We start from the raw sequence: 19,236 nt of genomic DNA, 5'->3' as shown, positions 1-19,236 counted from the left end.
CATTCTGACACCTCTGGCCAAGGCCACAGACCCTCAGCATCCTTGAGCCCTGGCACCACGGTATCCTCTTTCCATCCCCGGCTCCCAAGTTAGATTCTTAACCCTAACTTTAAACCATCCATGTCTCCCCCAATTGCTTCTGGCAGACGAGACTCACCCAAGTCCTTCTCAGCCAAGGCTCTCCCCTTTCCCTACCCTCTCCTCCACACATCATAAAGATGAAGCTTCTCATCATACCTCAAGCGAGCAAGACACCCCAACTTGGGATTCTCATCCTTCTGATCACCAAAAATCCCTTGGCTTCTCCACTAACCCGTTTGGAGAACTGCTTCTCTGACCCGATTCCTTCCTGAAGTCTTCTGCCTCACAGGAGCCAAGGGGAAGAGCCCATTGGTCTACAGGGTTGCTGTGTACAGCTGTGCAGGATGTACACTGCACAAGGGCCAAGTGTGAGCTGAAATCCAGCCTTATGATGCTTGCTAAAGTGTTTGCTGCGGTTTGAAGCTGTGTTGCCCTAAGGAAGAAGTGTCTCTTTCAGGTTTACCCAAAGCCATGTTTGGGCTAGCTGTGACCATAGCTGCCTATGTTATCACTCCTCCTTGCAGGGGAAAGTGAGAGATGCTGCTTTTTCCTTCCTGAAGGAACAGGGCCTGGGAGAGAACCATTAGCCAGGCTGGAGGCCTTCCCCAGGCCTGGCTCCTCCGGCACAGACAACTTGGGGTCAGCTGCAGCCGTTTCTCCTGGACAGATGAGGAGGCGAGGTGCCATCAGCACCCACTCCTGGCTTTTGGATTTCACCCAACCTGCCCGGGACTCCAGGGTCACCCCCTTCCTCCTCAGCCTTCAGCTTCTTCTCATAGGGGCAACAGCAGGAAGCACTTGGATGCTGTGGAATGGCTCCCGATTGCTTTCTAACTCTCCAGGCCCCTGAAAGCATGATGGGTCTAAGCCCTTCTCCCACTTTTGAGATCCTGAGCCAATAAACTTTACAGGAGATAAAATAATAGAATTTTTTAATAAACTTTCCCCCCCACCCAAACAATGTCTGTTGATCTTCACCACACAGGGGCCATGGTGGAGAGGAACGTTCTCTCCAGGCACCCTCAAAAGTGTCCAGGGTAGACTTAGGAGAAAAGTATTTCTCCGGTGTCGGGAAGTTGAGGCGGGGGGCGAGGGTAAGCAGAGGCCTAGGGCTGGCCTGGCGTCCCTCCAAAGGGTTCCCGAGAGCGGCGCCCTTCCTGGAGCTTCCGAGGGCTCCGCTGGTGGGCGCTGCTCCGCAGACAAAGCTCCTCTCGAGTCCACCATGGGAGCTGGGGGACGGGGTCCGCGGCGGCCCGGCGTGCCCACTCAGCCTTGGGATGGGCACGGATTGACGGCCGGAGACGGGGAGAAGACCCCGGCCGTGTCTTCGGGTGGCTGGGCCACCAGACGTGCCCTCCGGGGGCTGCCATCAGCCGGCGGCCCGGGAGGCGGGGAGAGAGGGCCGGGTCCCTGGGGATGCGAGGCGCTGGGCGGAGGAGAAGGCAGGCCGCCAGCCCGCGGTGGGCCCTGGGGACGGAGGGTGAGGGTCGGGGATGGGGGGCCGGGAGACGCCGGCCGCTTCAGTCTCAGCACCGCGGTCAGAGGTGGTGGGGCGCCAGGATCAACAGGCAAAGCAGCGGGGAGGCGAGCCCGGGCTCGCGCGCGGGGCCGCGGGAGTCCGGGGGCGCCTGGCAGGCGGCGCCGGGGCACGTCTGCTCGCCCCGCCGGTCCTCGCCGCCGTAGCCACCCCAGTAGTCGTCCTCGGTGGGCGCGTCGCCGCCCGGGCGCCCCCGCGCGTCCTCGGCGGGCAGGTCACGGTAGAGGGTGGAGGGGTCGGCCGGCGGCGCCCCGGCCTCGGCCACCCCGTACAGGTGGTTGGAGGAGCTGTTGGCGCGCGCTCGGCCCCCGGGCCGCGTGGGCGCGGCTGGCGGGCAGGCCTGGAAGTCGGCCTCGCGGAGCGCGCGCAGGTCGCGGCCCCGGCGCTCGGGCGGCGAGGCGCACGTCACGTCGGAGCTGGACACGCGCGCGCGCTGGAACCAGGCCCAGAGCGGCCGCGCTCGGCAGTCGCACGCCCAGGGGTTGGCGTTGAGCCGCAGAAACTCGAGCGCCGGCAGGTCGGCCAGCGCCTCGCCGGGCAGCGAGGCCAGGCTGTTGTTGAACAGGTAGAGGATGGTGAGGCGGCCGAGGCCGCGGAAGGCCGCGCGGTGCACGCCCTGCAGCCGGTTCCCGTGCAGCAGCAGCCGGTCCAGGCTGCCCAGGCCGCGGAACACGTGCTCCGTGAGCAGCCGCAGGCGGTTCCCGTGCAGGAAGAGGTGGCTCAGGTTGGCCAGGTCCACGAACAGGTCATCCTGGGGCGGGCGTGGGGGAGAAGAAGACGGATGAGTGCGCCTGAGACGGCCTCGGAGAACGTTAGGGAAGGGCGGGAAGCAGTGTGGCAGACCAGGAAGGGGGCCGCCTTCTAGAGTCCTGGGTTCGAATCCTGCCTCCTCTAACCTACTTCTGCAGGGAAAGCAATGTAGTTCTTAAAACTTTGGGGTGCATCAGAATCCCCTGCTGATCCCTGAGCCCTGCCTCCCCCCGAGTTTCCGATTCAGCAGGTCTGGAGTCAGGGTGGGGGTGGGGGAGGCGCTGAGATGCTGCATGTGACGAAGATGCTGCAGGTGGGAGGGCCACACTTGGAGACGGAACTTACGATTTGGCTGAGCATTTACCTTGTTTCATTTCATCTGCACATCTTATAGGCTTCTGACTCCAAATCCTGGCCCTACTATTAACTGACCCTTGAGCAAGTCACTCGGTATCCCTGTGACTCAGTCCTTCGTCTGTAAGATGTGAGGTTAAATGAAACTACAGGTATTAGTACATGGGGCGGGCATTGCTTGAGTTAGCCATTATTGTGAACTTGGCCAGCAATCTGTCTCCTTATCCGTAAAATGGGGGTGAATGCACCTCCTTCTGGGTTTGTTATGAGCGTTAAAGAAGATAGTCCACGTACAGATGAGATGGGTGAAGTCCGGGTTCAGATGCAGCTTTGCCCTCTTTGCAGCTGCATTACCTTCTGCAACTTATTTAGCCTGTTTCCTCAGTGTGTATAACTCAAGAGAACAACTTTCAGCAGACCGAGGGGGTACTAGATGAGATCCAGTACCATGTGGTACCCAGTCAGCACACAGATCACCGTCAATAAATGATGGTTATTATGACAATGGGGGCTTCCTAGGTGGTCAGTGATAAAGAATCACTGCCAACGCAGAAGACAAGAGTTCGATCCCTGGGTCAGGAAGATCCCCTGGAGAAGGAAATGGCAGCCTGCTCCAGTATTCTTGCCCGGAGAATCCCAGCCTGGCGGCTTACAGTCCATGGGGTCAGAGAAGAGTTGGATATGTTAGCTACTAAACAAGAACTAAGAGTTTTAGTTAGAATTAGGTCCCATCCCCTTTAGCAGAGGACCTTCCTAGAGCCCCAAAGTTCTGCTACTAGGCTGGGACATTAAGGGGACCGTGTCAGCTCCACCCCGCAGGGACAGAGGGGCTGTGCTCCCTGCCCAAGGCTGGGGAGTCTCTGAATCAGGTCGCATTAGTGCTGGAAGGGCCCTGAACTGTGGTTCAGGGGAGGGGAGTGGCGAGTATGCTCCATGGAGGGGAGCTAGCAGGGGGCCCGGGCTCTGTATTTTAACCGGTTCACCGAGGTATTGGTGATGGGCAAGCTGGTTAGGCAGTGACTGCTTCTGGGTGCGCCAGCCCAACCTCCTTTTTTTTACAGACCACTGAGACCCAGACAGATGAAGGGCTTGCCAGAGAGGGCACCGGAGCCCCAGTCCTGAGGCCCCCCCTCTTGTGGAAGACATCACTGTGGTCCGCAGACCCAAAGGGTCTGGTTCTGGGGGACAGGAGCATCCTCCACCCTCACGCCAGCTCCCTTGGATTCCGGGTTTCTGGCAGTGCCTCTCCCACCGAGATGACCCCCCCAGCCCGCCCCCCTCCCCAGGAGCCCGGTCTCAGGCTCTCGGGCGGGGGGCGGGCGCTGACTCTCAACCCACACCCACCGCCTCCACCTTCCTGTGCTCCTGCGTTGTCTCGCCCCCTCCCATCTGGCTTCCGCCCTCTCCGCTACAGGAACCGCGGCTGCCAAGAACCCTCCTCTGGGCCGCACCGAGATCCGCCCCCCTCCACCTTGAGGCTCCCGGCCGCCGCCCCGCCCCACGCCCCGCTCAGGTCTCCCTCCAGGGGCCTCCAGACTGGTCCAGCGGGGCCTGGCGTCCTTGTCCTCTTCTCGGCTCACCCAGGGCGGAGGCTGAATGCCTTCCACTCAAACACCTAATGAGCATTTCTCTTTAATGGAGCGTCAGCAAGAGTAAGATGCACCCAGAGATGCTGGGTCCGAGGATCGATATGGGGGGAGGGGTGCAGAGGGCGGAGGTGATGGGCACTTTGGGGGCTTCCGGACGTCCGGAAGGTGAGCCCCAAAGTTCAGAGACCCCAGGGAACTCAGGCAGCCTTGACGCGCAGCCCCAGTTTTCTGCTACAGAATTCCCTGAATCCAATCTCTTTGTCTTTCCCCCCGAAAGTCCTGCCCCTGCCCTTTCTGAGACCCAGCCTGGGGGGGGGTCCATACCCACCCCATCCAAGCTGTTGCCAAATCCCACTGCCACTTCCTAGGCTGCAGCTCTGAGATGCAGTCCTTCCCCTCCCCACTGTGAAAACGGTTCTCTGTGCATTAATAAGCTCTTGACTTTCACAGCCCTCACTCTCCCCCACCACCCTCCCTCTCACCCCCTCCCTCTGGGCAGAGAGCATCTGCTAAAGTCATCCTCTTCCATTTCGGAAAAACCACATTTCCCTCACCTCCCCCCCGGCCGGTTCACAGCTCTCTGCATCCATTTGGAATCTCAGCGCAGCCTCCCTGCCCCCTTCCCTGGTCAGCATCCTGTTCTTAACCTTGCCTCTCCCCTTCTAACCTAGCCTCCAATCAGCTGCTGGGCTGTGTGACCTTGGGCAGCTGCAGGCACCTCTCTGAGCCTCAGTTCTTCTTTTTTCTTTTTAACCCCCATCGGTGAAACAAGGGACTTGAGATCATTGATCATTAAGATCCATCCTCATCTGATATTAATGAGCAAGAGAGTCCTGGAATGTACCTCATTCATTCAACAAAGCTGCGCTGAGTGTCTGCTCTGTGCCAGGCACCCCCTCGGATGGCTTCATCCATCCACGCCAGGTATCATCACCATCATTTGCGTCAACAGCTGACTAACCGAGCACCTACCGTGTGCCAGGCTCTGTGCTACACAGATCCCATGTAGTAACCAGATCCTCACAGCCCTGTGAGGCAGAAAATATTATCCTCCCCCTTTCAGAGATTAAGGGAGGGATGCTCGGAGAAGGCAAGCGACTGGCCTAGGGTGCAACAGCCAATTGGTAGTGAAGTGCAGACGTGAACTCTGGAGCCAGGCCTCCAAACAGCCGCACTCTGGACTGAGACAGACCTGGGCTGATTCTAGGCTGTGCTGCTCATGAGTTGGGCGGCCTTGGACAGGATGCCTTAACTTCTCCGAGCCTCGGTGTCCTTAGCTGTTGAATGGGGGAAACAATGCTTAGTCTGGAGGGGCTTCCCTGGTGGTTCAGCTGGTAAAGAATCTGCCTGCAATGCGGGAGACCCCAGTTCAATCCCTGGGTTGGGAAGACCCCCTGGAGAAGGGATAGGCTACCCACTCCAGTATTCCGGCCTGGAGAATTCCATGGACTGTATAGTCCATGGGGTCACAAAGAGTCGGGCAGACTGAGCGACTTTCACTTCACTTCACTGGACCAGGCATGCGGAGCCCTTTTCAAGCAGCATCCCCTTTAATCCTCACAACAGACTCCTGAGGTTTAGGTCATTGTCCCCATTTCACAGATGGGTGCGTTGAGGCTCAGAGCAGTTGAGTAATTTGCCCAAAGCCACAGAGCAAATCAGATCTGCCTGATGGAAAGACTGCTCTTTTGTGCCACGCAGGCTGCCCTAATGATTCAAACAGGGTCCGTGTCTCTATCGCCCACTTCCGCTCCAGTAAGAATGGTGCTGCAGGAGAGCAGGGACCCTGTCCTCGTTCACGTCTGAACCCCTGGCACCCAGGACACGGCCTGGCGTGTGCCCAGGGAGTATCCATGAGGAAGGCGCCTGCCGCGGGCCTACCCCAGGGCGGGACGTCCAGGAGAACCCACCGCCACCGCCCTCCTCCTGAGACGCTGCGGTCCTCTTCCCGGCACCGTCGCGGGTCATGCCTGCGCCCTGGGGACCTCACCCCCGCGCGTGCACCCCCAGCTGCCTGTGCGTCTCCTGGCCTAGTCTCTCCAGGCCATTCACAGGCAGAGCTGCGTCCTTCCCGTCTGTGAAAGGCCAGGTGTTTCCTTCCCAGGACGCCCGTGCCATTCATGCCAGGGGCATACAGAACCGGCGTGCCCCATTTCAGAAGAGCCTAGCACCTCTCAAGGTGCCCCTTGCCCAGGTCATTCCTGACCCCAGGCCCCAGCTGCCATTTGTGATGGCGGGTCAGGCCGTGATGAGCAAATTGATTCAGCACTGGACTTGACAAATACGAATTCATTGTCTCGTTACAGCTATTGATGGAAGGTATTCTTTTTACTATTCCCATCTTAGAGATGGGAAAGCTGAGGTTCAGAGTGGGGGGCAGCAACTTGCCAAAGTCAAGTCAGAAAATAACAGAGCGAGGATTCACACTCAGGTCTGCTGACCTACTGGAGGGGAACTGCGTGGTAGAGACACCCGGCTCATTTTTAATCATTAAAAAAGATCTGATCATTAAAAAAGCCTGCATGGCATAACTGATATATGTTGATAAGGAAGTCAGAGTCTCAGTAATAGTGGTTCTCATGCTACTAGTAATAATTAACAACAACAATAATGATAGTGCCCGTATATTGATGTGGCCCTGTGCTAAATTTTATTTTCCTTATTTGGCTGCACCACGTGACACACGGGATCTTAGTTCCCCGGCCAAAGATCGAACCTGTGTCCCTTGAAGGATAGCGCTAAAGTCTTAAGCACGGGACTGCCAAGGGATTCCCTACATTTTAATCCTTACAAAACTTCTTAGATCAGTATTGATATGGTTAAGTAAGCGCTAAAGTCTTAAGCACGGGACTGCCAAGGGATTCCCTACATTTTAATCCTTACAAAACTTCTTAGATCAGTATTGATATGGTTAAGTACTATCATCATTGCCAGATGAGGAAATGGACGTGGAGAAAGGTTGACTAATTTGTCCAAAGTCACATGTGAGCCAGGATTTAAATTCTGGTCTGGCAGATTCTAAAGCATGTGCTTTCAGAAATGAGCCCACTCTGCTGTTCTTATGAGTGCCCCCCACCCCCACCGCCCCGCACCTGGTCAGACCCCCGTGGAGAGTTCTGAGTGATAAAAATGGCCTGAGACGTCATCAGATCACAAGGGTTCAAGTGCCACTGGGTCTTTCTGGTTGTGCGGCCTCAGAAACTTCATTCCGTGTCCCTGCTCCCAGCTTGCTGTGAGGCTTTCTGTGATGCTGAGAACATGTAAGTCCCCAGGCACAGGGACAGTGTTTACAAGACTTTGGGACAGTCTTTGGGACCCTCGGTCTCAGCTTCCGTATCTGTAAGGAGGTGTGAACAGTCCCCCAGCAGGGCTGCAGAAATGAGATGAGGTGACTGAGTACACTTTGGAAACCATGAGGTGCCAAGTTAGGAAGGGAAAAAAAAAGGAGTGTTGTGGCACCCACCCGTGGTCTCAGCAGAATCCTTGAAGTTGACCCATATCTTCAGGATAGGGCCCAAGATGAGCCATTTCACTGAGACCAGCATTCAATGAAGCGGGTTTCTCTTTTTAAAATAGTATCTTAACAAGCATTTATAGCATGCTTACCGTATGCCAAGCACTATCTCAAGTGCTTTACAAATTATTCATGTACTTAACGCTTCTAAAATCCCTAGGAGATGGATGCTATGACTACCCCAATTTTACAGATGGGAAAACTAAGGCTCAGGGAGGTTAAAAATGTCACACACTTGTAAATGACCGAGTTGATACCTGTGAAGTCCTTAGCACAGCACCTGGCACTTAGCGTGCCCGCTCATGGCTTGTTTAGTCACTAAGTCCTGTTTGACTGTTTGTGACCCCACTGACTGTAGCCCGCCAGGCTCCTTTGTCTATGGGATTTCCCAGGCAAGAGTACTGGAGTGGGTTGTCATTTCTTTTTCCAGGGGATCTTCCCAAGCCCAGGACCGAACCCAAGTCTGCTGCAACAGCAGGTGCTTTCATTACCACTGAGCCACTAAGCTAAGGGCTAGTGGGCTATTACTATCATTATTTATGCAACAAATATGCTTGCAATGCGGGAGACTTGGGTTCAATCCCTGGGTTGGGAAGATCCCCTGGAGGAGGGCATGGCAGGCCACTCCAGTATTCTTGCCTGGAGAATCCCATGGACAGACGGGCCTGGGGGCTACAGTCCATGGGGTCGCAAAGAGTTGGACATGACTGAGTCGCTAAGCACAGTACATGTAGTAAGAATAAAACACAACATATTTTCCCAACGTACTATCTATTTTACTTCCTGTCTCTCCTCGCCCCTAGAATGCTCTCCACAAAGGCAGGAGTTTCCTGTGTTTTGTTCACTGCCCTTTTTTCACCACCAAGCACTTACTGGGTGCTCAATAAATGTTGGATTATTACTGCTATCATTATTGTCATTATCAGCACCAGATGCACACAGTGCTGAGCAGTCAGGCCCCAACACGGGGTGGGGACGGAGAAGGGCCATCCAGGTGGGTGGGGGGAGAGGGTCGCAGTTGGAAATCCAGAGGCCTGAAACCTAGAGGGAGGATTTTCTCCTCGGATGGTTTGGAGGGTCTGTTATTGCTTCCTGGGGAAACAGTGGGAGGACTTGACTGTCAGACCGTCAGCATAAGAACAACAATGAACAATATTTAGATCAATAATAATAACAATAAATAACAATTACGGTTATTCGTTCCGTTTTTCTGAGCATCCATTTCCCAGCAACTTCACAGCTCATTACCCTTTCTTGTCTCCTTCTCCCATTGTGCTGAGACAGTAGGTTTGGGGGGATGGGATCTAGGACGGGTAGGGTTTCCCCTGGTCCCAGCACCAGTGAGCTGGAGCCTCCTGTGGGGTGCCAGCTGCAGTGGCTCTGCCCTCCGCGTCCCCCTGCCCCTGACGTAGCGGGTGGGTGAGAAAAGCCGCCACGATGCCCTCGGGCTGGACTGCCCCTGAAAAGGCAGTCCCCCGGAGGCAAGGGGGAGAGGAGAGATCCCGGGAAGAGACACGCAGCTCCACCCAGACAGACTTGGGGGAGTGTGTGTGGAGTGGGCGCGTGAAGGGAGACAGACAGAAGAGGCAGAGGCAGACAGACGGCGGAGGCGAGTCAGTGAGCGAGACAGAGAGGGTCCGCGAGGGAGGGACAGACAGAGCGAGTCAGATGGGGGAGTGGGAGAGCAGAGAAAGATAGAACGGAAGGGACAAAGGAAAGGCCTTGGACCGAGTGGGAGGACAAGAAGCCTTCGAAAGGGACAAAGGGACGGAGACATAGAGGGAGACGCTGAGACGCGGAGGAAGGGCGTGAGCCACGCGGGGAGGGGCCGAGAGACGGAGGGAGGGGCGAGACACGGGAGGAGGGGCTGAGACCTGGAGATGCTGAGACACGGAGGGAGATGCGGGCCGGGCGCGAGGCAGGAAGGGTCCCCGGGGGGAGAGAGGCGAGCAGGAGAGGATTTCTGTGTCCGTGTCCGCGCGCGTGCCGGGCGCTCACCTGTAGGTGGACCAGGCTGTTCTCCTGGAGGTAGAGGTACTGCAGGCTGACCAGGCCCCGGAAGATGGTGCCGGGCAGGCTGCTGAGCTGGCAGCGGTAGAGGTGCAGCGACTGCAGCCGCTCCAGGCCCTGGAAGGTGTCGGGCTCCAGGGAGCGCAGGTGCCGGTTGTCGCCCAGGTCCAGCTCCTCGAGCGCCTGCAGGTGGCGGAAGGTGCCCGGGTAGATGACCGAGAGGTTGTTGGAGAAGAGCCACAGGGTGAGTAGGCTGGGCCCGAAGGAGCCGGGCCGCAGCGCGCTGATGAGGTTGTTCTGCAGGAAGAGGCGCTGAGTGCCGGGTGGCATGGCCCGCGGCACCGCCGAGAAGTTGTTGGCCTGGCAGCTCACGGTGGGCGGCGCCGGGTAGCAGGTGCAGAGCATGGGGCAGCGGGCGGCGGCGGGGGCCGCGGCCAGGAGCAGCAGCAGGACGCAGGCCGGGGGACCTGCGGGCAGACGGGCGCTGGGTGGGCTGCCGAGGGGTTTAGCAGGCCCCATCCACCCACCCCGAAGGGGACCTGGGCCAGGGGCTCTGGGGGCGCTGCCAGCCACAGACGCTGCCCACCTACCCCTAAGGGGACCTGGGCCAAGAGCCTTGCCTTCCTAGGTTGGAGGGGCCCGGATTCTGGGCCCACGAGTTGCAGGAGACCCTGGCTACTTCCGGTTTTGGAGCCTCCTGGTACATTAAAATAAATGCCCAGAGGACACTCTGATAGGCTGAAAGTTGTTTAATGAGCGCCGTCTCCTTTCATTCCGGTTTTTACTGTGGTGGGTCTGACGGTGACTCTGGTTTTGGGCCAGTTGTCAAGAACGGCCCAAATGTCAGTGTTGACCACGCTGGTTTGTGGTCTGGGGGTGGGGGTGGGGGTGGGGATGGGGTGGGGCGGTCCTATAGGATGTTCTACACAGCAGGGGTCCCCCACCCCAGGACTTAATGCCTGATGATCAGAAGTGGAGCTGAGGTAACAATAACAGAAATAAAGCGCACGACAAACATAAGGTGCTTGAATCATCCCCAGACCACCCCCTCGCCTGGTCCGTGTAAAAACCTTCTTCCATGAAACTGGTCCCTGGTGCCAAAAAGGTGGGGGACTGCAGCTATATGGGGTTTTAGCAGCATCTCTGTCCTGTCCGCATTAGATGTGTAACACTCTTCCCCTCTTACGAGAACCAGGTCTCCAGACATCCTGGCCAGTATCACCTGGGAAGAAAAACTGACCCCATCTGGGAACAGGTGGCACTAAACCGAGACCCTCTGAGTCTAAGGCCCTCTGGCCCTGGTGACCGCAGGCCTCCTCCCTCCCCTCTCTACCCTGGAAGGGCTCTCAGGGACCAGGGGGAGGGGGTCTCTCCCTGGGGCCACCTGCCACCTGCAGGAGAATGGGGTGGGGGTGTCCTGGAAGGAATGCCGCTTCTGGGCCCTGCCTGGGCAGAATCAGCGCCCCGAGAGGGACAGCCGGGGAACCTCACTTTACAGCCCAGGCTCTTCTTCAAAGTCACTTTAAAAATTGTTTTTTTCAAAGTAACTCTTGAAGCTTGTCTATGGTTCAGGTGGAGAGGCAGGCCCAGGGGCTTGGGGGCTAAAGAGTCACGTCTAGATCCCCACACCCCCGAGCGCCAGCGGGGCTGTGGGCCCCTCTCCCATCCTGACCCCGGCCTTCTGACCCTCACTGCAGCTGAGGAAGTTCTGGAACCACCCTGACCTCTACCCTTGATCCTGGCTTCCCAACAACTCTTGGGATTTTCTTCTGGCAGGTTTTGCAGCCCCCAAAAGCCAGGTGCTCATTCTCTGGGCACACAGGGAAAGGGCACCCTCTGCTCCAAGCAGCGCGCTAGGCCTGGGACGGCGGAACACCCGCTCCCTTGGACCCGAGGACCTGAGATCCTGGGCCCTGGGGGGCGGGGGGCGGCGGGCAGGGGCGGGAGGGGAGAGCCTGAGGGGGTCCCTGCTTCGGTGACGCCGGTGTCAGAGGTGTGAATGCGTGTGTGAGCCAGTTGCTCTGTACACGGAGCACTCCTGGGCCCGGGGTGGCATACGGCGCGCACACGGGGTGGCACACGGCACGCACACGGCGCACACATGGGGTGGCGCACGGCGCACGCCCGGGCCGGCACACAGACCGCGTGCGTGGCGGGGACGTCAGGGAGGCTTGGCGGAGCCTTCTCCCCGGAGGACGGCAAAGGCGCGGTCGTCCCCGGCGCCCGGCCCCCCGCGAGCGTGCAGGCGTGTGCCCGCGGCCCCCCGCGTGTGTGAGTGCCGGGCCCCGTGCGTGTGTGGGCCGGGTGTGATGTAATACTCAGTGACACAGCCGCCGCTGTTCCATTCGTTCACACCGCCTCCGCGCTGCTGGCCCTTCTCACCCCTCCCCCGAGCAGCGTTTCACGATCACTCTCTCCTCCCGGGGTTTCTGGGAGCCACGTGGGCTGCAGGGGTGCGTCTCTCGCCCCTCAGCCCCACCAGGTAGGGGTGGGAGCCCAGGGGGGTTTCAGGAGGGCTGAGCGTTGGGGCCCAGGACAGCGGTGCTCAGAGCCGGGCAGCCCTCCAGGCTCATCCGGTTTCAGGTTCTGGTAGTGCTGACCTGCCAGACTCTGAGAGGCCCAGTGACTCGGCCAAGGTCACACAGCAGAGCGGCCGGCGAGCGCTGGAGAGGAGGGTCTCCGTGGCCGGCCAGGCCGTTCCCTTCCTGGTGGGGTCCCCCTCCGGCTCCCTTCCCCAAGGACTGGACACCAGAGAAAGCCAAATCCCTCCCTGAGTCCTTAATCCTGCGGCTGATCCATCACCTCGCAGCCTGTGTGTTCAGAAAGCCGCCAGCCCCCCCCACCGCCCCCCCTCCGAGGATTACGGAGCCCTGTCCCCAGCCTCCCGGCCGACTGTTCCCCCAGGAGAGGCAGAGGGAACAGGAGAACCCCAAAGAACAGGGGGACAGAGAACCCCCAGGAGAGGCAGGCATGCCATTCCATAGTGCACCAAGGTCTCCTCCAGCCTGGGGTGGGGCGGGGGGTTCAGCAGGGCCCCCCTCGACCCCTCTAGCCCACACTTCCCTGCCCCCCTGCCGGCCCCCATCTCCCCCATCATCCCGACCCACCTCCCCGCGGCCTGGTGGTGCTCCCGCGGCCTCTCGGATGCAGGGCCCTGGGCAGGGGCCCCCCGTGAGGGCTGCTGCCTAACAGTGACTCTGTTGCCATTTCTGGCCCTCGCCGCCATGCAAGGCAGCTGAAACCCAAGGAGCCTCATCCATAATTCAGGCTGTGGCTCGCACTGGAAGCCAGGCGCAAGGGAGGCTGGGGGGCTCTGGGCTTCTCTGCCCCCGGGGCCTGGTGAGTGGTGCCTTTCTCCCCCCTCTGCACCCCGCAGTCCCTGCCCAGGTGGGGTGGTGGGAGGATGGTGTCTCCAGCTCACCACCCCCTCCTCGCCCCCTGCCTCTCCCCACCAGCACTCCATCCCCCCCAGGCCCCGCCTTCTCTCCCAGGACCACAGGTCCACTCCCAGCCCCATCTCATGAATCCCTGGTGACGACTGGGGCAAGAGGTACAGAGTCTCAGAGCAAGAACAGCGGACACCTTGTCAGCCATCAAGGGCTGACCCCTTATCTCACTGGCCACGCCATAGAGTGAGCAGCTCAGGCTCTCACCCGCATCTCAGTCTGCCTTCAGCCTCTTTCTCCAAGGCTTCATCTGACCCCCCGCCACTATCTGGGCCAAGGAAAGCCCATTCCAACAGCTCCCCCTCTCCGGTCATCTCATCCTATCTTCTCTGTTTCATTTTTCCCTAAAGTCAGTAGGTAGGTGATGCTTGAGTTGCAGGGGAGCGTAGAGCAGCGATGGGCAGAAACCATCTGTTACTGAGCACCTACTGTGTGCAAGCCGCCGCATTTGTGTATGTGTCTTTGTGCACAGAATCAACACAGTATCGCCCCTGTGAGATCAAGATTCTGGCTCCCCATTTGCAAGTGAGGAGAGGGAGGCTCTCAAATGTGAAATGAGTTGCCGTGGGTCATGCAGCTGGTACAAGGCAGAACCTGGATTGGACAAGTCCCTGTCTAAAGGGACTCTCTGACCTTTCTCTGGGAGACCCCAGGTCAGCCATGGGAGCCACCCCTGAGTGTGAGAGTCGCTAGGTTTGGGGGAAAGAGGGCACAGAAATTGCGCCCAGGTGCACAAGGCTGGGCCAGCAATGATGCCGGTTCTGTTTGCCTGTTCAGGGTCCAGGCGAGGGGGGGACCTGGGCTCTCTGCAACTTTGGCTCCCTGGGCTCCAGGCTCCGGTTGTTCTAGGTGACGTCCCATCCGGGAGGCGGGAAGAGAGGCCCCGTGTCCAGAAGATGCGGCCAGAACTGACCCGGGGAGGGAACGGAGAGAGATCAGAACATGGCATCGATCCCGGAAGACGAAGGGGCCCAGAGCCAAACGTGATCCATTCACCGTGGGCCCATTGTCAAGGACACTGGGCGATCGCCCTGGGGCATCGAGGCTCCCAAAGTTCTCAGCCCAGGAGTCACCCTTTGGTCCAGAGATCGCTGGGAGAGAAGAAACTGCAGGAGGAGGTGGGGGACCCAGTGGAGAGGCAGGAGCCAGGGCAGAGTGGCCCCAGGGAAAATGCTCCCTGGGAAGGGGGTCAAGGCCTGGGGTTCTGACACCCAAAGGGCTGAGATGGGCTGAGGCCTGCCGGCAGATGCTGAGGGGGTAGGGGCTGAGGAGGTGGGAGGCGATGGCATGATGCAGGGGCCCGGGGAGGCTCTGACGCGGGTGACGGAGGTTTAGAGCCGCTGCAAACAGCTTCTCACTTTTCCAGAATGTAACACCCCGAAATAAACGGCCACTATGGTGGCGGAGAGGTAAGGATCCTCCTCCTCCGACGGCCAGCGGGGCCCAGAGATATAAATGGCAGCGTGCGGTCAGCCAGGGCGCCCACCCCTGGAGGCCGCCACCCCATGCCGGTGTCTCCCCCAAACCCCTTCACAGCTGCCCCCCCAGGCCCCGCAGCGCAGAGCCCGGGGCGGGGGGCTGGCCGGCTGGCCACTCCCTGCGAGAAGGCCTGTGACGGGCAGGCGCTTTGGAAATGGAGGGTTCCCCACGTGGACGTGCTTACCAGAAGTCTCTTTGTCTCTCTCCCCTTCCTCTGCCTCCTTCCTTTCGGCCCTTCCCAGCCCTCGGCCGCGTCCTGATCAACCCCGACCCGCCGCTCCTCTCTAGTTCCCCAAACCCAAGCCTGCAGCTCACGGTCCCCTGTCCCTGACCCCGCACCTCCGTCCGCCACCCCCTCCTCCTCGGCTCGCCGGTCTTCTCACTCCCCGCGCCCTCGGCATCCCTAGATCGCAGTCCTCAGAGCATTCTCCGTTCCTCCCACCCCCAGGAGCCGGGCCGGACCCTAGTGGTCTGCCCGCTTCGCCCCTGACCCGGCCTCCCCCCTCCCCGCCCCCCCCGTCCTCACCCGGGTCCCCCTTCCCTCCCAGCTTTCCCCGTCTAACCTTTCTTCCGCCTCCTCCCTGCCGCCCTCCGCGGACCCCTCTCCATCTCTGGCTGGTCCTTGCCTGCCCCTCGCTGCCAGCCCCTTCCCACCCCACCCCCGGTCCCTGGCCCACACCCTGGTCGGCCACACCGTCCGTGGAGCGGTGCCCTTTCTAGCCCCCCGCGCTGTCCTACCGGGGAGGGCCGTTGGGGTCTCCCCCGCCCCCCGCGCCCCCGACCCTCCCAGACAGCGCCCTGCCCTCACCACCGTCCCCCGGGCGACTGGAAAGTGCTGAGGCACCGGGCGCCAGAAGTTGCTGAGTCGGCGCTGCCCGGCCGCCGGGAGTCCTCAGCATCGCCCGGAGCAGGTGGGGCTGGGACGGCGGGACCGGAGCCCACCCCCCGCCCCGGCCCGGGTCCCCCCTCGCTCAGGAGCCGCCCGCCCAGCCCTGCGGGCTCCGGGGGCGGGGGCGGGGCCCGGGTCTGCAAGTTCCCCCCGCCCCAGGCCGTCCCCACCCGCACGGCGGCCCCACCCGCGCGCCCTGAGGGCCGGGGTGCCCGGCTCCCCTCCGCCCGCGGGGGTCCCTACCTGGCAGCAGGCTCCCGAGCCCGGGCAGCATCTTGTCGCGACGCTCGGGGGAGGGGGCGGCGGGGGGAGGGCGCCTCCACGGGCTCCCCGAGCCCGCCGGACGGACGGCGGGGGACCCCGCGGGGCTCCGGGAGGGCCCCGCGCGGCGTGGCCGGGCCGCGGCGCTCTACCCCGCGCCCCCTGGGCTGCGAGCCTCGGGAGCAGCCATCGGCCCCGACGGGGCGCGGCGGGGCGCGGCGGGGCGCGGAGGGCTGGGGCTGGCTGTCGACGCTCGGGGCCCGCGCCCCCGGGAGCGCAGGCAGCGCGCGGGCCCGTCCTCCCGTCCGTCGGTCCGCGCGCCCCGGCCGCTCGCAGAGCGAGAGTGCGGACCGCGAGGCTGCTCTTCCCACCGCCTCCTCCCCGCGCTCGCTGGCTCCGCCCTCGCCTCCCGGCTTGCCAGCTTAACCCTTCCCTGGCCGCCAGGAGGCGGAGCGGCTCCCCGGTCCCCGGCAGTCCGGCCCCCTCCCCTGCCTGGGGGGCCCAGAGGGCTGTGTTGGATCGCCACGCCGGTGGAGGAACCCCCGGCTGAGGGAGTGCGGTCGTGTTCGGGAATCCCGTGGACTCGCCCAGTTCCCCCCCGCACCTCAACTACCCCGAAGGGCTCCTGGGTCACCTTCCCCCCCTTTGCGCAGCCCCGGGCCCCTAAACGCAGGCCTCGGACGCTCCTCCCTCTGGGAGAACTCCGAGATTCCACCTTCGCTTCTGTTCTCAGACCCCGAGCCCTGAGTGTGTAAGAACAGTGTCAGCAAGACTTTGTGGGTGCAAGCTCCGGGGCACGTGAGCGCGCGCGCTCCAGGATGCTTGTGCAGGTGTGGCAAGGCTGGCACGTGTTCTTTCATACGGGCCGGGGGGAGGGCGTGGCCCGGGCACCTGAGTGGGCGAACCGCTGAGCCGCCAGGTGTCCTCCCGCGCGCTCATGCGCGCGGATGGGGAACCTGGGGCTGGGGGTTGTGGCGCGAGCGAGCTTGAGGAGGGGTGGCCAGAGTGTGTGGGCGCCCCTTGATGCGCTCGCAAAGGGGGCAAGTTTGGGTGCGCGCGTGTCTCCTCTGCGAGGGCGGTGGAACCCTCGCGCGGGCTTCCTTCTCAGGAGGGGTGCATTCCGACCTCTTCTGGACCCCCTCGCGCCCCGCCTGGCCTCGTTCGGGGCGATCCCTGCGGGGCCGACACCGAGGCGTCTTCTCATAAAGGCGGCGGTGGAGTTCACCCCGGCCTTCACCTGGTCCAGGGCGTCGGGCGCCCGGAGCTCGGGAGCGCCCCGGCGTGGGACGGGTTGAGGGGGCCCTCGGGGTCGCCGTTTCGGGGCCGCGGGTGGGGCTGGGGGGCTGTGAGCGCGGCGCGTACGACCTGGGCGGGCGGCGCAGAGCCCGCGTGAGTCCGGACGGCACCGCCCGCGAGCAAAGCGACAGATGCCCTCGGCGCTCCGCCGGGCTCCTCCACTCCCTGCCGGGCCAGAACAACAGCTTAGCGCCTGGCATACAGTCGGCGCTCTATAAATGCTGATCTCAGCTTTCCATTCACTCTCGGTTCCAGCCGCAATCCCATGCTTCCCTCATTCCGTCCGATCCCTCTCCTCTCTCCCCCCGCGCCTATTCGCATTTCACGGTCCCGTCTCCGTCCCCTCGCGCCCTTCCCCGTCTCCCCTCTCTCCCTCCCTTTCCGCGTCTGCCTCTTTCTGTCAGCGTGTCTGTCCCTCGCCTCCGGTCCTCGCGACCCCCCGTCTCTCTAGCTCTGGGTGTCGTCTCTCTGTCTCTCAGCTCCCTTTCCACCCGGTTTCAGTCGGGAGCTCCCAGCCCTCTTGCCCCTCTGCGCTCGGACGCCTCCCCAGTTGGCTCCATTGTCTGCCCTTCCCGGGCTCCCAGGCCGTCTTAGCATCTAACTCGCCTCTCCCCGCGTCTCAGCCTTCGGGTGGGGTGGGAGTGAAGAGGGACGTCCCCGGGGCCCCTGTCCCCCCCTCCATCTCTAGAAAGCACGGCCCCTGCGCTTCCCGGGACCCACCCCGCGGAGCGCCCGCTCCCGGGAGGGGGGCCCGCAGGGGGCGGCGGGGAGGGAGTGTTGGGGATAACAGGGTGGGATTTGGCGGCCTTCCCCGGAATGAGCCGCGGCACAATCTGTCGCTGGGTTTGTTTGCCGAGCTGCCTCCGGAGCGCGGTGGGGCTGGCTCCCGGGAGCGAAATATCACACGAGGCGGAGACAGACGCAGAGGGGCGGGTGGGCGGCGGGCTGACTCAGGTGTGCGCTGTCATCGGTCCCGGGGCGGCGCCCTTGGAGAGGGGGTGGGGAGGGGGGACGTGGGACCCCCGACACAAGCGGGTCCTGGAGCTGGCAGAGGAGCCCCCATCCCAGGGTGACTTGCAGAAAAGGGGGCGCCCTTGCCAATGATCCCGGCCTGGGAGCCCCAAAAGACACCCCGAACTTGGGTGTGTCCCAATCGGTGAACATTCCCTGCGCTCAGTACCCCACTACCCAGGCGTCGGTTGGCTATAATTATCTGCTGACTCACCACTTTCCCCTACTAGACTGCCAGCTTTTTGAGGGCAGGAAATTCGCCTCATCCATCTTTGCTTCCCCAGCAGGTGCTCAATGAACAGGTTGGGTGGATGAATGGCGCGTGGGTGGACTGTGGGGTTTCAGTTTACAGGAAATACCCAAATGCATTTCCTCTTCCCAAGAGAGCTTTTGACCCCTTGCTTCTCCTCTCCCTTGGGCAGTGCCCCCAACCCCCAGCCTCTCCTACAGACAGGCAGGAAATTGGAAACAGCTCTTCCGGAAAACCGGAGTCCTCTGGGTGACCCAAAGAGAATGCCTTCCTTTTCCTGGGGCCTCAGTTTTGTCATCTGTACAATGGGATTACACCACTCACAGTTAAGCTTCAGCTTGCCAGGAAGTCTCCAGCGAGTCAAGGTATGAGAAAGTGCTTAGTAAAATGAGGTTCTGCGCAGTGTCTGTGGTGGCAGCTGTTGTCATTACTGTTTGGGTGGTGTCCCTAAGGTCTTTATCTCGGTAGAATCAGACACCATGTCTGACTGAACCGAACTTCTGCAGTTAGAGGTTTTGGGATCTAAGGGTTGGAAGCTGATGTGGGTACGCTTGCTTAGTTGCTCAGTCGTGTCTGACTCTTTGTGACCTTTTGGGTGAGTAGCCCACCAGGATCCTGTCCATGGGATTTTTCAGGCAAGAATATTGAAGTGTGTTGCCATTTTCCTCCTCCAGCGGGGTCTTCCCCACCCTGGGATGGAACCCTGGTCTCCTGCCTTACAGGCAGATTCTTTGCCCACTGAGCCATTGGGGAAGCCCAGGCTGATGGC

The 19,236-nt window shown here is 61.1% G+C and overlaps 1 protein-coding gene across 1 annotated transcript; it reads right to left on the bottom strand.

Moving 5' to 3' along the window:
- Positions 1-996: 996 nt before the first annotated feature.
- Positions 997-16,225, bottom strand: RTN4RL2 (reticulon 4 receptor like 2). Its single transcript, XM_081538972.1, has 3 exons — positions 15,893-16,225; positions 9,824-10,302; positions 997-2,369 (listed from the first exon to the last, which is right to left on the bottom strand). Exons 1-3 carry the CDS (start codon positions 15,921-15,923, stop codon positions 1,620-1,622), a joined length of 1,260 nt encoding a protein of 419 aa, XP_081395098.1. The 5' UTR covers positions 15,924-16,225; the 3' UTR covers positions 997-1,619.
- Between the last annotated feature and the right edge of the window lie 3,011 nt (positions 16,226-19,236).

Source organism: Giraffa tippelskirchi, chromosome 11, assembly GCF_054371585.1.
Source record: "Giraffa tippelskirchi isolate mGirTip1 chromosome 11, T2T-mGirTip1v1.2.pri, whole genome shotgun sequence".
NCBI classification, from domain to species: domain Eukaryota; kingdom Metazoa; phylum Chordata; class Mammalia; order Artiodactyla; family Giraffidae; genus Giraffa; species Giraffa tippelskirchi.
Note: the sequence above shows the minus strand (reverse complement) of the source record. Positions and strands in the feature narration are given on the sequence as shown.

What these genes read in the sequence shown, in the direction of transcription:
- RTN4RL2 (XM_081538972.1), bottom strand. Translation starts at nt 15,923, where the DNA reads ATGCTGCCCGGGCTCGGGAGCCTGCTGCCAG. An exon ending in GCTCGGGAGCCTGCTGCCAG is followed by an intron (nt 10,303 to 15,892) that starts GTAGGGACCCCC and finishes GTCTGCCCGCAG; the next exon opens with GTCCCCCGGCCTGCGTCCTG. An exon ending in ACAGCCTGGTCCACCTACAG is followed by an intron (nt 2,370 to 9,823) that starts GTGAGCGCCCGG and finishes CGCCCGCCCCAG; the next exon opens with GATGACCTGTTCGTGGACCT.